This window comes from Myripristis murdjan, chromosome 18 (assembly GCF_902150065.1).
Source record: "Myripristis murdjan chromosome 18, fMyrMur1.1, whole genome shotgun sequence".
Taxonomy (NCBI): Eukaryota; Metazoa; Chordata; class Actinopteri; order Holocentriformes; family Holocentridae; genus Myripristis; species Myripristis murdjan.
In genome coordinates, this window is record NC_043997.1 from 5,234,632 (window position 1) to 5,251,220 (window position 16,589).

Consider the following 16,589-nt stretch of genomic DNA (forward strand, 5'->3'; position numbering starts at 1 on the left):
ATTTTAACAACTTTCCTGACTTCAGATCTTCTTGCCTGTTCATTAGACATGAATGTTCACTGAAGCAGTTTCATAAATGCAAACAGATATATGTTAACTTCAGAATCCAAGAGACTTGACCACCACCGTCTCTATCTGTTTGTTGATCTAAATTGCAAGAAATTTAATGAGTTTTCTTAATGTAATGAGTACTACCGGGTAAACATGAAATTCACATGATGATGTGCTTTCAATGTCTTGTACACACTTTGTAACGCATAGGTTATAAATAACAAAAATCTCTTTCTCAAGATGTTCTCTTGACGCATGTTATTTTATTGGCGGACAATCCCCCACATCGATGTCGTGCTGTATCACATGCGTCTGAGTCAGCACCTCTGAAAACAGACACAAGGGAGATTCAGTCAAGTTGACCACATCCTCACGTTGAGACCCAGTCAAAAGCCAAGTTTCGACAACATTTCACAGTTTTTAGCCGTTCTTGTAGGCCTACAACAGCACTGAACGGAGCAACAACATCTTCAGCAAGCTCATCAGACACCGCTGACGGAACCGGCACTGGACAGCGCCACGCCCGAGCTGTCCTGATCAGTGGTTTCAGCACTGGACAGCGCCACGCCGGAGCCGCCCTGATCAGTGGTTTCAGCACTGGACAGCGCCACGCCGGAGCCGCCCTGATCAGTGGTTTCAGCACTGGACAGCGCCACGCCGGAGCCGCCCTGATCAGTGGTTTCAGCACTGGACAGCGTGTGGGGCGAGAGCTGTGGGAGAGTTTAGGGTAAAAAGGGGGAATGGGGAATTTCGCCCCAGGAATTAAAGGGTGTAACTTTTGAATGTTGGAAGTATAACTAATGACGCAATTCTTCGAACGCGACCCCCTTGCCGTGCTACTTAATGACATTTGAGGTAAATCGGGGATATTTAAGCAGCCGGATCCTAATGCTAGAGTCGGCTGTGTTTTCAAACAGCGGGCTGCATTGGAACATTTTCCTCCCTGTATCCTCAGGCGTTTGGAGCAGCGATGATCAAACCAGCTCTTCTATCACTCGGATGCCTGTTTCTGCTGTTCAGTCTGTCTCCGTGTGAAGGTAAGCAATGGATAATTTTCTTTTTTTTCTTTTCTTTTTTTTTTTTTTATCTGAGTCGGAATCAGCATCATGACGGCCATCAAACATGAAGCAAACTTTCTTGGATCATGAAGGCGCGGATCTGTTGCACAATGAGGCTGCGTACAGTTTGTCTTTTATTCAACAAAATTCTCCGTTGAACAACAGTGACATAATTTACACAGGTCTGTTATATCAGCTGTCAGGCTGCTCAAAATAAAGGGTTAAATGTTAGTATGTAAGGCTAATATGAAGGCTACTGGGCACAACCTCGTATCTGTGTTACCAAAGTGTTTGTGTATTTATAAACTGTGTATTTTTTTTTTTTTTTTTTTTTTTTTTTTGGTGGGGGGATGGGGGCTGGGGTGGGGGGTGTGTGTGTGTGTGTGTGTGTGTGTGGGTGGTGATTTTAGGCTGCGCAGTTACAGAGCAGAAGAAAACACAAACCAGATGTGACGCAGTTGCAAAAGGTGTTCTTCCTGGAATCTGGTTGCACATTTCAGCTTTTTGACACTCTTCAAAATTATGATGGAGGTTTTCACATTGATCTGTTATCAATTTACCCTTAAGCCCAGACACCAGCTCTCACCCCCCTTCTTCACCCCTCCTCTGATGTCCTCACCTCAGTATTGTGTGTGTTCAGAGGAGTGGGGTTGCAGCTTGTCGGTCATGTGTTTCCCAGTTCCCTGCACAGCTGTGAGAGGAAGCAGGCAGCCTTTTTCTGATGTTCTGTCTGTCTCCATAAGCAATGTAAACAATGCGCTACTGCCATTTTTCCCCTCAAATCACTCTCATGAAGATTATTTTTTGTTTATTATTATTTCTTGGATCATGAAGGCGTGGATCTGTTGCAGAATGAGGCAACATGTGTCATTTATTCTAGAGAGTTGGCCACACTGTTGTCTTTCTTCTTCTTTCTTCTTCTAACACACTCCTACAGGTAACACACACACATGAAATATCAGTCACACCCTGGTGTTTACAGGTCAAAGGTTGTGATTGGATTTAGATTATATTTAAGGGTGAAAATAATCCCTGAAAATAATGTTTCCTTTAAATGTTTACGTTGTTCGCCCCCTACTGGGCGTATACTGCATATATTGACCTGGACCATTTATTAACCCTAATTGTCATTAATCTGTGTTTTACCCCATTCCTGACATGGAAGATATGAGCTTGGAAACAAAACAAAACAAAAAAAAAACAACCTCTCTATCTCTAAAACTCTATTTCTCCCCAGGTCAGTCTCAGTTGATTGGTCCTCCTCAGCCAATAGTGGCGATAGTTGGTGATGACATCGTCCTGCCGTGCCACCTGGACCCTGCTGTGGACGCTTTTGACATGATAGTGGAGTGGACGAGACCTGACCTGGACCACAGACTTGTCCTTCTATGGCGTCACGGTTGGGAGCTTGAGCATAAAAACCATCTGTCCTATGAGGGCAGAACGTCTCTGTTCATGGAAAAACTGAAGAACGGAGACGTTTCACTGAAACTCTCTGAAGTGAAACTCTCTGATGAAGGAAAATACAGATGCTTCATTCCTTCACTGGACAGAGAATCTATAGTTGAGCTTGTTGTTGGTAAGTAGGACTGTGTTTATTGTCCAGCATGAATTCATTCCCTCATGATGTGTTTTCTGAGTAGCTTGTCTACCCCTAGTGGCTGTTATGAGGAATAGAAATGTCTAAATGTGTAAAGAGCACATATTGAAGCAGCATCATTGTAATATCCTGAGACTTCTTATATTAATCTTGAGGGAGCTCTAGGTGTGGGTTTCCTGTCAGGAAGTCTATATGTAGAAGTCCATGTCATTTGATTTCTATCTCACTCTCTGTATGCGTAGACTACCATGTGTCAGTAAAAGCCAAGAAAGATATTTTTGGAGTCCTGTGTCCTCCTTGATTTTTCCAGGGTCACAATGTTATATTGGCGACAAGGATAATCTGGAGAAATGTTTTTTTTTTTTTTTTTTCCGCTTTTTTGCCCTGCTCCCTGGCCCTGTGCATGGATTGATTGCTTGATTAGATGATTGGACTCCAGGTGGACAAAAACCTTGGTGGAAGGGGGAAGACAAGCAGGTGAGATGGCAACAATAGGATCCCTGCCTCCATTTGAGGGAAAAGTGCAAGCTTGCGAGGAATACTGTGAGATAATGGAACACTTTTTTACTGCAAATGATATCACTGATGAAGATAAAAAGAAGTCCATATTGCTCAGTGTGGTGGGAGCACAAACTTATAGTTTGATGAGAAACCTCCTAAGTCCTGCAAAACGTGGAGAGAAGACTTTTGCCCAGTTGGTAACTTTATTAAAGAACCACTTTAACCCCAAACCAAGTGAAATTGCCCAGAGGTTTAAATTTGATTCACAAATGAGACAACCCACTGAATCTGTAACTGAATATGTGGCTGAGTTAAGGAAACTGGCACAAGATTGTAATTATGGAGAGACACTTTCACAAATGTTACATAAGGCTGGTATCTGGAATAAATGATGATCGCATTCAGAGAAGATTATTGTCAGAGAGCAAGCTCACATTTGAAAGTGCCCTGTCTCTAGCTCAAGCAATGGAGACTGCCAACAGAAATGTGCAGGATTTGCAGGCAAAGGCAGGAGCCATGTCCTGTAATGCAGTGAGGGCTGGTGGATCGGAGAGCAGGGGGCAAAAGAGAGAGAGCCAAGGGAGAGCAGAAAAGGATAAAGACTGTTATCACTGCAACATGCACCTGAAGACTGTCGGTTCAAAAAGGAAAAATGTCATGCATGTGGAATGACTGGACACATTGCCCGAGCTTGTCGCAATAAGAAAAAGTCCAATGCTGAAAAGAATGCTGACAGAAGAACCAGAGGAAGAGGAAGACGCTTCACACAGGAGAGAAATGTGCATTATTGTTCTCCCAGAGTGGCAGAAGGGAGTGAGGAGGAGGAACAGGCATTCCCATTATACAGTGTCCTGGGCGAGGATGAAGAGGAGGGGGAGCCACCCTACAAGGTATGCATATGGCTTTAAATGAAGAACCAGTGACATTTGAAGTGGATACTGGTTGTGGACTCACCATCCTGAATAAGAAAACATTCAAAGAAAAAGTGAAAAATGCCCCTCCATTGAAGAAAACTCGCCTGAAGTTGAGAACATATACAAAGCAAAAGATAAAGGTGCTGGGGAAAACATAATGTGAAGGTGAACTACAAACAGCAGGAAAAGATATTGCCCATCATAGTTGTTAGGGGCACAGGTCCAAACTCACGAGGAAGATGGTGGCTGAAGCATGTTAAACTGGACTGGGCTGAAATAAAGAACCCTGCACACCACCCATCATCCCTGAACCTGGATCAAGTGCTACAAAAGCATGAGGGAGTGTTTAAAGAAGAGCTGGGAACTTTAAAAGGATTTAAAGCTACTATTCATGTACCTGATAATGCAGCTCCCTGCTTTTATAGACCCAGATCTGTTCCCTATGCTATGAAACCTAAAGTTGATGCTGAAATTGACAGATTGTTAAAAGAGAACATCATTACTCCCGTCAAGTATTCTGAGTGGGCAGCTCCTGTGGTTCCTTTGCTCAAACAGGATGGTGACTGTAGATTGTGTTGAGATTATAATTTGACTGTGAATAGAGTCTCCACCTTGGAACAGTACCCCATACCCAAAGTAGAGGATTTGATGGCAAGTGTTAGCTGGCGGGCAACAGTTCACAAAACTTGACATGAGTCATGCATATCAGCAAATCCAAATGGATGACCAGTCTAAGAAGTATTTAACTGTAAATACTCACCGTGGAATGTTTACAAACAACAGATTACCATTTGGTGTATCCTCAGCTCCTGCAATATTCCAGAGAACCATGGAGGAGGTTCTCCAGGGAATACCACAAGTTGCTGTATATCTGGATGATATCCTGGTTTCCGGGGAAACCAGAGAAATGCACCTCAAGACCCTGGATGAGGTGTTGACCAGGTTAGAAGATGCTGGTCTCAGATTAAAGAGAAGCAAATGCACATTGCTGGCTGATGAAGATCAGTTTTTGGGACATAAAGTGGATGCGAAAGAAGTTCACACAGTGGAGGTCAAGGTCAAAGCTGTTGTTGATGCGCCCACCCCAACTACAGTGACAGAGCTCAAGGCCTACCTGGGCTTGTTGAATTATTATAACCGATTCCATCCAAATCTCTCCACATTGCTGGCCCCTTTACATCATCTGCTGAGGAAAGATGTGGTTTGGAGCTGGGGGGACCGTCAAGAGGAAGCCTTCAGGAGGTCCAAAGACTTATTGAAGTCAGCTGATGTTTTGGTGCATTATTCTGGAGAGAGGGCTTTAATATTAGCCTGCGATGCCTCACCATATGGCGTGGGGGCAGTGTTGTCCCACAGGATGGAAGATGGAACAGAAAAAATAATTGGTTTTGTATCTCGAACCTTGGCACCAGTGGAGAAGAAATACTCACAGCTGGATAAAGAAGGTTTGGCTGTGATCTTTGGAATTAAAAGGTTCCACAAATACCTTTATGGCCGGAACATTACAATTGTGACTGATCACAAGCCCTTGATCTCCCTGTTCAATGAAACTAAACCTGTTCCTCAGATGGTGTCTCCACGTGTTCAGCGTTGGTCTGTATGGCTCAGAGCTTATGAGTATCACATTGTATACAGGCCTGGAAAGCAGCATGTAAATGCAGATGCCCTCAGTAGGCTTCCCTTGCCAGAAACATTCCCTGCTGAGGAAGAGGAGGATGTGGTGCTGATGCTGGATGGAATGGATGATGCACCAGTGACCACAGAACAAGTAAGGCATTGGACAGCTAAAGATGTGACACTGTCACGTGTGCATGGATATGTGCTAAAAGGATGGCCTTCAACAGTGGAGCCTGAATGTATGCCTTACTGCTCTCAACGCTTGGAGCTCAGTGTGCGAGATGGATGTGTTCTGTGGGGTGCTTGAGTCATTATTCCCCAGGCTAAGCAGTATAGGGGTCACCAATCACTCTCTGGCTTGGTTCTCCAACTATCTCTCCCACCGGGTACAGCGTGTAAGATTTGACAACTCACTCTCTCGCCCCCTCTCTGTCACCAAGGGTGTCCCTCAAGGTTCTGTACTCGGTCCACAACTGTTTTCCATCTATATCAATGACATTCCCCTGGCTGCTGGAAATTCATCCATCCACCTTTACGCCGATGACACAATACTCTATGCCTCTGGTCCGTCCCCCTCCTCTGTCCAATCCACGCTCCAGGATAGCTTTCTCCAGGTACAACATGCCTTCTCTCATCTAAAACTGTCTCTCAACACCTCCAAGACAAAGGCCATGTGGTTTCACCGAAAGGGTGCCCCCTCTCTGTCTCCACTAAACATCTCCACCTGTGAGGGAGCTATCCTGGAGCACGTTCCCACCTACAAGTACCTGGGCACCTGGTTAGACTCCACACTTTCCTTCTCGCACCACATCTCTCGGTTACAGTCTAAGGTCAAGGCAAAACTTGGTTTCCTTTACAGAAATCGTCACGTCTTCACTTCATCCGCCAAACTCACTCTCATCAAAATGACCATTCTCCCCACACTCGACTTCGGTGACACTATCTACAGATCCGCTTGCAAGGGCACTCTCGCAAAACTTGACACACTCTATCACTCTGCCATCCGCTTTGCCACTAATGCCCCCTTCAACACCCACCACTGTACCCTTTACTCACTGGTAAGCTGGCCCTCTCTTCACACCCGCCGCCATATTCACTGGCTCACTCTCATCTACAAGACCCTCCTTCACCGCACACCCCCCTATCTGTCTCGTCTGCTGCACCGACTCCCCGTCACATACAACACCCGGTCCTCCCTGCACATACAGTTAACTACTCCTAAATCCAGATCCTCCCTTGGTCATACATCTTTTCAATCAGCTGCTGCCACTGACTGGAACGCTCTGCAAAAACACCTAAAACTGGACAACTTCATTTCTATCCCGACCTTCAAGGAGGCCATCTCACACATACTTACTGAAACCTGCAATTGCTTTCCGCCATCCAATTCAGCCCCCACCTCACGTTGTACGCTTATACCCGCTGACGCCGCCCAGGTCACACTGTGATGCTGTAAATATGTTGTTCATGTTGTAAATATTCCTCATTCCATGTTCTAGTCTATGTTTTTAAATTTTTTATCCCCTTGTAAGTTTACCTTGTCATCCTGCCTGTTAACCTGCTTGGCCTGTTCTTTCACATTGCTCATTGTGTACCTGTCTTCCCGCATGGTTGTGTCCAAATGCCCCCCTGCATTTTTATTGTATGGTTGTGGTTGTGTCCTTCACTGTAGTGTGTAGATGTATAGCCTGGTTACGGTTGTCACCGTATTCCAAGTTGGTGTTTTGTACCTTGTTGGTGTTTCCCCTGCATCTTACTTGTATTGTTTAACCCTGCCTGTCTTTGTATTCTCTGTGTTTGTCTATATTGTTGTACTTATTCCGCTGGTTTCTGTGCCCCGCTGCATGTTTTGCCTGGTTGTCGCTTTTTTTTTTTTTTTTTTTTTTTTTTTGTTTTTTGTTTTTTGTCTTACCGTATGTCTGTACAGCCGTCATCTTTACCGTGCATGTACCCTGTCTTACCGTTGTTGTTTGCTGTATGTCCGCATTGTCGTGTAATGTCTTGCTGTATGCTGTTTTGCCGTACTTTATTCTCCTGTTTCCACTAACCAAACCTCTTTCCTTTACAGCCCCCCCACCCCCACCCTCCCCCAAGAGGTTTATGCCTCTTGACAGGCCATCATTGTAAATAAGAACTTGTTCTTAATGATTTGCCTGGTTAAATAAAGGTTAAATAAAAAAAAAAAAATAAAAGAAAGGAAGGAAAATGCTGTTAAAGTTGCTGCATCAGTCCCACCCAGGGATGTCTAGGATGAAGGGACTGGCCCGGTCATATGTCTGGTGGCCGCAGATGGATCACGATGTTGAGAGGGAAGTACACCAGTGTGATGAGTGTCAACAGAATAGCATGTCTCCTTCTACAGCACCCTTACATCCCTGGGAATGGCCAGAGAAGCCCTGGACTCGACTCCATGTGGACTACGCGGGTCCATTTTTGGGCAAGATGTTTCTGGTACTGGTTGATTCCCATTCTAAATGGATGGATGTGTATCCTGTGAAAACAGCAACTACTCATGGAACCATTGAAAAGCTCAGACAAAGTTTCGGTGTCCATGGATTGCCACAGATGTTGGTGAGTGATAATGCTACATGCTTTACAAGTGCTGAGTTTGCTGATTTCATGTCTAAAAATGGGATAAAGCATGTGACTTCAGCCCCTTTCCATCCTTCATCGAACGGATTGGCTGAGAGAGCAGTGCGGACCTTTAAGGAGGGGATGAAGAGGATGCAAGGAGTAAATGAGAGCTTGGAAGCAAAAGTGTCCAGATTCCTGTTTAGTTACAGAATCACTCCACACTCTACCACAGGCTTGTCCCCGGCTGAAATGCAGATGTCACGGAGGCCCAGGTCTGCCTTTGGCCTGTTATTCCCAGACTTGAAGTCTAAGGTGGAAAAGAAACAGTGGAAACAAAAAGTTAATCATGACAAACGCACCAAGCTCAGAAGTTTTTCACCTGGGAATCCAGTTTTTACAAGAAACTACGGATATAGTCCCAAATGGATCCCTGGAATAATTGAGAGCTGCACAGGTCCGCTGTCATGTACAGTCCTCATTGGGAATGGACAGGTCGTGAGGAGACATGTTGACCAAATCAGGAATAGAGAGCTAAGTGGTGTTCCAGATACCGATCCCAGTACACCTCAGGTTGTGAGCACCCCATCTCCTGTGATGCCAGAACAAGTGCAGTCCCCTGAGGTCAGGGCCTCTGACTCTCCAACCCCTGTGGAAGACTCCAAAAGTGACACACCCATGTTGGGGAGTGAGCCCCCACCTGTGCAGCAGGAACAAGTAACACCACCTTTAAGGCGCTCTATTAGAGAGAGGTGCCCTCCTGATTATTATAGGCCGTAGTTAACATTGAAAAAAGCAAAAAAAAAAAAAAAAAAAAAAAAGGAAACACTGGTTTATCAGCTCTGCAGAGAATACTACTGATGATTAAATTTAGTTGCTAAACCAAATTATTCTAGGCTGTCAAAGAGACATTTATGTATATTGCATTTAAAGTTCAGTTAAAGTTCAAAATTTAAAACCCAGATTTAAGTTACAATTTAAAAGTTAAGTTGAAGTTGAGTTCAGCTTATAAAGGTTATGTAAAATGTATTTTATGTGCAATGTTGCTTAATTTATCTTATTTTCTCTTGCAGTGAGTGTTGTCTGCAGACCTGAGAGGGGAGGGATGTAGTATCCTGAGACTTCTTCTATTCATCTAGAGGGAGCTCTAGGCTCCAGGTGTGGGTTTCCTGTCAGGAAGTCTATATGTAGAAGTCCATGTCATGTGATTTCTCTCTCACTCTCTGTATGTGTAGACTACCATGTGTCAGTAAAAGCCAAGAAAGATATTTTTGGAGTCCTGCGTCCTCCTTTATTTTTCCAGGGTCACAATGTTATAATCATTAATTCTCCCCCTGCTTGGCCTGTACTGCTGATCTGTATGTAGTACTTCACACCGATGATACTGTATGTCCTTGAGTGTGTACGTCCTCCTCTCCCTCCTCATCAGGTGCTGCCTCCTCTCCTGTCATCATCATGCACAATAGCAGCAGTGGAGTGGTTTTAGAGTGTGAAAGTAAAGGCTGGTACCCAGAGCCTGAGCTGTTTTGGCTGGACGCTGAGGGAAAGCTCCTCTCTGCTGGAGCTCCAGAGACAGTCAGAGGTCCTGATGGCCTCTATACTGTCAGCAGCAGAGTGACTGTGGAGAAGAGCCACAACAACAGCTTCACCTGCAGGGTTCAGCAGCTCAGCATCAACCAGAGCAGGGACACACACATCCACGTCCCAGGTCAGAAATGATTTATAAAATGTAAAATGGGTTTTCTATTAGCTTGAAACAGCCAATTTTAATTTTATATTAATGTCATGTTGTTCTTTTTTGTCATTTCAGATTTTTTCTTTGTGTACATATATGACAGTCCTGCTCTCTACGTCGCCATTGTCTTTGCTGTCATCTTTGTCTTCATGAGTATTTTGGCTGTTCTCTTTGTTTTGCATAAACGGAGAGAAAACAAAATCAGTAAGTCAAAAAGTTTTTTTCTTCTCCTTTCTTAGTGTCAGGGTTCCTCAGATAGATATAATGACAGCATTCTTCAGTTTGTTCATATAGATGTAATGTAGAAGGACAAGGTTTACAAGGTGCTTTTTTGGATAAAACAACAAAACAACAGGAGGCATGAAAGTGGTAATCATAAAAACAATAAGAGCAATAGCACCATCAATAAAACAAAGGTGAAATGTATGGGCATTGAATCAGCTGTCTGATATTGGCTGGTAGTCGATGCCAGGCACTGGGGCCAGAAGGGTGGGGGTGGGGGGGTGATGGAGAACCACTGTTTCCCAAAAAAACAACACTTATGGTAAAAAGAAGTTTCTTTCCTTCATTCCTGTCCACGCTTAGACAAATTCCTCTATATTGCAACATTTACAGTAAATGTATGTTTCAGTCTTTGGTTCACTAGAGGTAAAATAAAGCAGGCAACAGCGAGTCAACCAAATCCCAACGTCCCCCTTGAGCCCTGAACCCTCCCACACTTATTCAACATGTCACATTATGTGTGACGAGGACATGACTGACGAATAAACTCGGTGTGTAATACAGGATATGCTTGCTTTTCTCTGATTTCATGTGTTTCTCATGTAACATCTTAAATCCTTGTTAATGTAGCGGTTGGTTGCGCCTTCCATGCTTGTTTGTTTACTGCTCTTACATGTTCTTCTTTTTCCATTTTATTGTTTTTTTATTTATTATTATTATTATTATTATTATTATTTAATGTTTTCGGACTTCCTCTGGCTTTCCTGCGTTTCATGTCACAGCAGAATGACTGAGTGCCTCTGTCTCTGATCCCCTTTTTCTGTTTGTACACAGAGAGAACAGAACTTCAGGATCTGATTAAGAGAAACAAAGAGCAGCTTGAGGCAGAAAAGAAGGAAGTGACAGAGCGACTCACACTACAACTGCAGGAGGCGGAGAGACAGAGGGAGGAGAACAAGTGGAAGCTCACCGAAATTGCTCAGAGAGAAAAAGAAGAAAAGAGAGAGAAAGAAAAAGTCAGAGAGCAGCTCCTGGCAGAGAGGGAGGAAAAGAGACTCTTGAAGGAACAGCAGAGAGAGCTGGCTATGGAAAAAGCCAAACTTGACAAAGAGCTGCAGAAGAAAAAGTACGAACAGAAAGACCAGAGAGAGGAGTGGGAGAAACTGAAGGAAGTGACAGAGCAACTCAGACTGCAGCTGATGGAGGCAGAGAGACAGAGGGAGAAGAATGAGAGGAGGCTCAGCGAAACTGCTCAGAGAGAAAAAGAAGAAAAGACCAAGTCTATGAGAGAGACAGAAAAAGTCAGAAAGCAGCTCCTGGCAGAAAAGGAGGAAAAGAAACTCTTGAAAGCAGAGTTTGATAAATTGAAGGAACAGCAGAGAGATCTGACTATGGAAAAAGCCAAACTTGACAAAGAGCTGCAGAAGAAAAAGAACGAACAGAAACACCAGAAAGAGGAGTGTGAGAAACTGAAGGAAGTGACAGAGCAACTCAGACTGCAGCTGATGGAGGCAGAGAGACAGAGGGACGAGAATGAGAGGAGGCTCAGAGAAACTGCTCAGGGAGAAAAGGAAGAAAAGATGAGAGAGACAGAAAAAGTCAGAAAGCAGCTCCTGGCAGAGAGGGAGGAAAAGAGAGAGCTGCCTGTGGAAAAAGCCAAACTTCACAAAGAGCTGCAGAAGAAAGAGAACGAACAGAAACACTGGAGAGAGGAGTGTGAGAAACTGAAGGAAGAGCAGAGGGAAGTGACAGAGCAACTCAGACTGCAGCTGATGGAGGCAGAGAGACAGAGGGATGAGAACGAGAGGAGGCTCAGAGAAACTGCTCAGAGAGAAAAAGAAGAAAAGACCAAGTCTATGAGAGAGACAGAAAAAGTCAGAGAGCAGCTCCGGGCAGAGAGGGAGGAAAAGGGACTCTTGAAAGCAGAGTTGGACAAATTGAAGGAACAGCAGAGGAAACCGGAGAACCAGACAGAGCAACTCGGACAGCAGCGGGAGGGAACAGAGAGACAGAGAGATGAGAAGGAGATGGAGCTCAGAGAAATTGCTGAAAACAAAGAAAAGACCAAATCTGTGAGTGACAACACAGAAGATCAGTTTCTGATGGAGAGAGAAAACAGACAGAAAGCAGCTCATGGGAAGAAAAGGAAGAAAAGCAACACTGGAAAGACGTGTGTGACAAACTGAAGGAGCAGCAGAGGAAAGTGGAGAACCACGGGGCGAGTGCAGAACCAGACCAGGCATAGAGGGAGGGAGGTACTGAACCAGATACAGACGCTGCTGAGTGAGTTTGAGGTGAAGTTGAAATAGCGTCACACGCATCCAGCTGTTCCTGCGAGCTCACTTTCTTTTTGTACTCGGGAAAAACCATCAGGCCACGCTGCAACTGAGGGGTTACTGGAGGCCATAAAGAGGCCGGACCAGTCAAAATCCTGTGAGGAACTGGAGAACACAAACAACAGAACGGTGGAAATACTCTTCGATTAGCAGCAAGATTCAAGATTTCAAGATTGAAGATTTATTCGTCACATGCATGAATGTACAGGTACAGCAGCAGTGAAATGTAATTGCAACAACTCCAGCACTGTGCAAGTAAAAAATAAAAATATAAATAAAAATAATAAAAATAATAACGATAATAATAATAATAATAAAAAAAAAATAAATAAAAGTAAAGATAAAAAGAAAGAATATATGACATTCCTATATACAATGAACAACCTGTGTACAATATACAACAATATACAAAAGTAAAAGTAAAAGCAAAAGTAAAAGCAGATCCACTTTATCAAAATCCACAATAAGCTCTACATTTGGGAGAGTCAGATGTCTCAAAACCGCGTTGCAGGAGGTGAAAGGGAGGAAGTCTGGCTGAGAGTCTTGACAGAGACTTCTGCATTCATTGCAAACACAAAAAGGTAAACAAGATAAATAAATAAGACTCATCACGTATGTCCTGTACGAAGGAGGATTAGGGCCACACTGAGAAAAAAAAAATCCGAGATTTCGAGATTAAAGTCGTAATATTACGAGAATAAAGTCGTAAATTTACGAGAATAAAGTCGTAATATTAAAAAGTCGTAAATTTACGAGAATAAAGTCGTTAATTTACGAGAATAAAGTCGTAGATTTACGAGAATAAAGTCGTAAATTTACGAGAATAAAGTTATAGATTGAGGAGAATAAAGTCGTAGATTTAGGAGAATAAATGGTATGGTATAGAATCATCATCATCATCATCATCATCAATACGTTTATGTAATATAATTGTATAACCAGACTGTAAATTCTTTTTCAGGTGCTTAAAATCGCCAGTGCTGTGATTTTCATATGTAATCTTCTCATATTGTTCTAATATTCAAGATTAATTTTCGTAATTTATTTATAATAGACCATAAACTGACAAGTTTATAAGCTTTTGGTGTGTAACTCGATCTGTTCAGAAGCATGACTTAATAATAGGCAAGGCAAGGCAAATTTATTTGTATAGCACATTTCATACACAATGCAATTCAAAGTACTTTACATAAGAGTGCAAGAAGCATTAAAACACAAATTAAAAACACAAAAATGTAAAAACAACAAGAAACTGTTGCAGTTCTTTGTTGTCACCACAAGACAAGAACCTAGACCACTGTTTGGGTATTTTCTGTTCAGCTGAATATATTGTAGTCAACTGACATCCTTTTCTTCCTCGTCGGTCTTGTTCTGCATTCTTTATACTCTGTTTTGTAGGTATCAGGGACTCGTAAGTACATTCTGCAGATGATGCTTGCATAGTTTTACTTAAATATACAATATATTCAGCTGAACGGAAAATACCCAAACACTGGTCTAGGTTCTTGTCTTGTGGTGACAACGAAGAACAACTGTGTCACATAAGGATGTTGGGAACATCTTTTCAACCCACAACAGAACTGTATGAAGCAACTGAAGCTTTTACATGTGTCCTCTGTGACCTGAAAGGCTGTAGAGATGTCTACTATGCAAGAGGTCAAATGTTCAAGGGTGGAAAGTGCACAGACAGAAGTCTCCCACCAAACAGGGATGCCTTAGGGAAACACTCTCAGCAGGTAAACTACCAGGCAGCCATATACAGGAGGCGCTTGCAGAGTCCAGCCAGATATACCCCCACCAACGGCCCATGGCTGGAAGATCGAGGGAGACTTCTTTGGGATTGACTGGATGACACTACCCTCAACCCCTGTTGGCATCTTGGAGCTTGTGTACTGCTCCTGTAAAAAACACAATGTGTGGAAGGGAGATGTACATGCAAAATGAACGGGCCACCATGCACAGACATGTGTCTTTGTTTAGACTGTGAGAATATTTCAAACTAAGCCTATGTGTAGGCATATGTTTTTGCCTTTGGTCAAGTTAAAAAAAAAAAAAAGGAACTGTCTAAACTAAGACTGATAAATTAGTAAGATTCAGTTTAGATCTTTACCACTTCAGTCTCTGTCTTGTCTGGTCACTTACATAAGTGGGGATAAAACTAGCTTTGCTAATACAGTCTTGGGTTTGGTCTGGATTACAAACATGTCCACAGTTTAATTCCACAGAGCTACAAACCAAAGAGCCTAATTTACGTTCTGGTGTTACAACATGCTAGCATGCTATCGTTAATAGTAGGCTATTTAACCCTTATAAGGTATTCGGGTCTGTGGGACCCGTTTTCAGTTTTTAGCTTAAGAAAAATGATACTAATAATTATTTTTTCAAACTGATATTTATTGGCCTTGGGTCATTTTCTGTGAGGAACATGAACCAGAAAACAAATTTCAATTACCCCCCCTGCATACCCCCTCTACACATTTATATTACATACAGGGTCTTCGGGTCCACTTGACCCGGACCTAGTGAAAGTGTGTAAATCATAGATCCTGTGCACCCTCATGTTCCCTTCCTCCTCTGTGTGTGTGTGTGTGTGTGTGCGTGTGTGTGTGTGTGTATTGTGTGTGAGAGATAGAGAGAGAGTGCGGGAACAGGTGCACACTGTGGGTGTACCTGTTCCCGCACAAGGTTGCAACATTGTTAGAAAATTGGAGTACCCAACACTAACTGCACCCACATTCCCACACATTTCACCCTCTGTCTTGCGGGAACCAATCTCGGGGACCTGACGCTATAGATAGCTCTGTCAGTGTGGTGTCATACCACAACTGATCAAGATGGCAAAGCGATTTTCTGTTCAGACTGCCTTACAACTGATATTGGAAGAGAGAGAAGGTGATGATGATGATGCAGAGGAAGAGGTTTCAGAATGTGAGGATCACAATTCTGAAAATGCTATCTGACACTGAGTTTGAAGAGGAGGATGAGTATCAGCCAACTCAGAAGCGTAAAAGAGCCTCTGGACCAGCCCTTCAGCAAACCAGGACGATGTGAGCAGCCAGGACCAGCCCATGAGCAACCAGGCCCAGGACCAGCCCACGAGCAACCAGGCCCAGGCCCAGCCCATGAGCAACCAGGCCCAGGCCCAGCCCATGAGAGGCCAGGATCAGCCCGTCAGCCGCCTCCCAAACGCAAGCGTACCTCAGGAGCAGCAGGCCAGCAGCCAGCCCCAGGGCCAGTGGTGAGCAGCTTCAAAATGACAACATATGGATGTCAAGAAATGGCAGAATTGAATGGTCTTCGTTTTCAAGAAATGAACCGTCCCGCATAGCTGCCAATGTGACGAGTGTTAGTAAAGATCTTTATCTTTACATTATTCTAGATTGTGGCCAGTAACAAAAAGAAGCGCTGTGAGGTGTGTGGACCCAAGATGGACAGAAAAACACTATACATGCACCCAGTGCAAGAAGTACATTTGCAATACATACACAGTGAAACTCTGTACCTATTCTATGGCATAGTCTGGTATGAAATGGCTGTGTTCAATTGGGCTAATGTGTTGTTCAGACAGATTTTATGTGTAAATGTTAGGTTACATTTCTAATGAAATTCAAATAAAACACTAGTTATGAAAAAAAACTGCCTTCATTTGTACATTTGCTGATTATTTTCTAGTTATGCCTGTTTTATGATAGATTTTCTTATTTTGTTGCATTTTAATAAAAAAACGAGTGTTATTTATATTCATAAATGTTATTTTACAAAGGTAAAGGGAAGAAATTTAACATATGTATTGTTTATATTACTTGCAATTGGGATGAAGTAAAGATCTGCTGAATATTTTAACAAAAAAAGGTTTGATTATGTTGAATTAAAAGCCCCAAAATGCAACGGGTCCACCAGACCCAGCAGGACTCCCTGTGTAACAAAAAAACGAATACCATATAAGGGTTAAATACGATGGATGTGCTTTGTGCGGGTGTCCAG

At 43.2% G+C, this 16,589-nt stretch overlaps 2 protein-coding genes across 2 annotated transcripts; both read left to right on the forward strand.

Annotated features, from left to right (window-relative positions):
- Positions 1–807: 807 nt before the first annotated feature.
- LOC115377025 (butyrophilin subfamily 3 member A2-like) lies at positions 808–9,962 on the forward strand (the record flags this gene model as incomplete). Its single annotated transcript, XM_030076879.1, has 4 exons — positions 808–906; positions 1,007–1,088; positions 2,347–2,688; positions 9,742–9,962. Coding segments are annotated over exons 1-4 (657 nt in total), but the record flags the coding sequence as incomplete, so codon positions are not given.
- A 1,392-nt stretch (positions 9,963–11,354) lies between these two features.
- LOC115377026 (golgin subfamily A member 6-like protein 1) lies at positions 11,355–12,747 on the forward strand. Its single transcript, XM_030076880.1, has one exon. The coding sequence runs from the start codon at positions 11,355–11,357 to the stop codon at positions 12,453–12,455; it is 1,101 nt and encodes a 366-aa protein (XP_029932740.1). The 3' UTR covers positions 12,456–12,747.
- Positions 12,748–16,589: the final 3,842 nt, after the last annotated feature.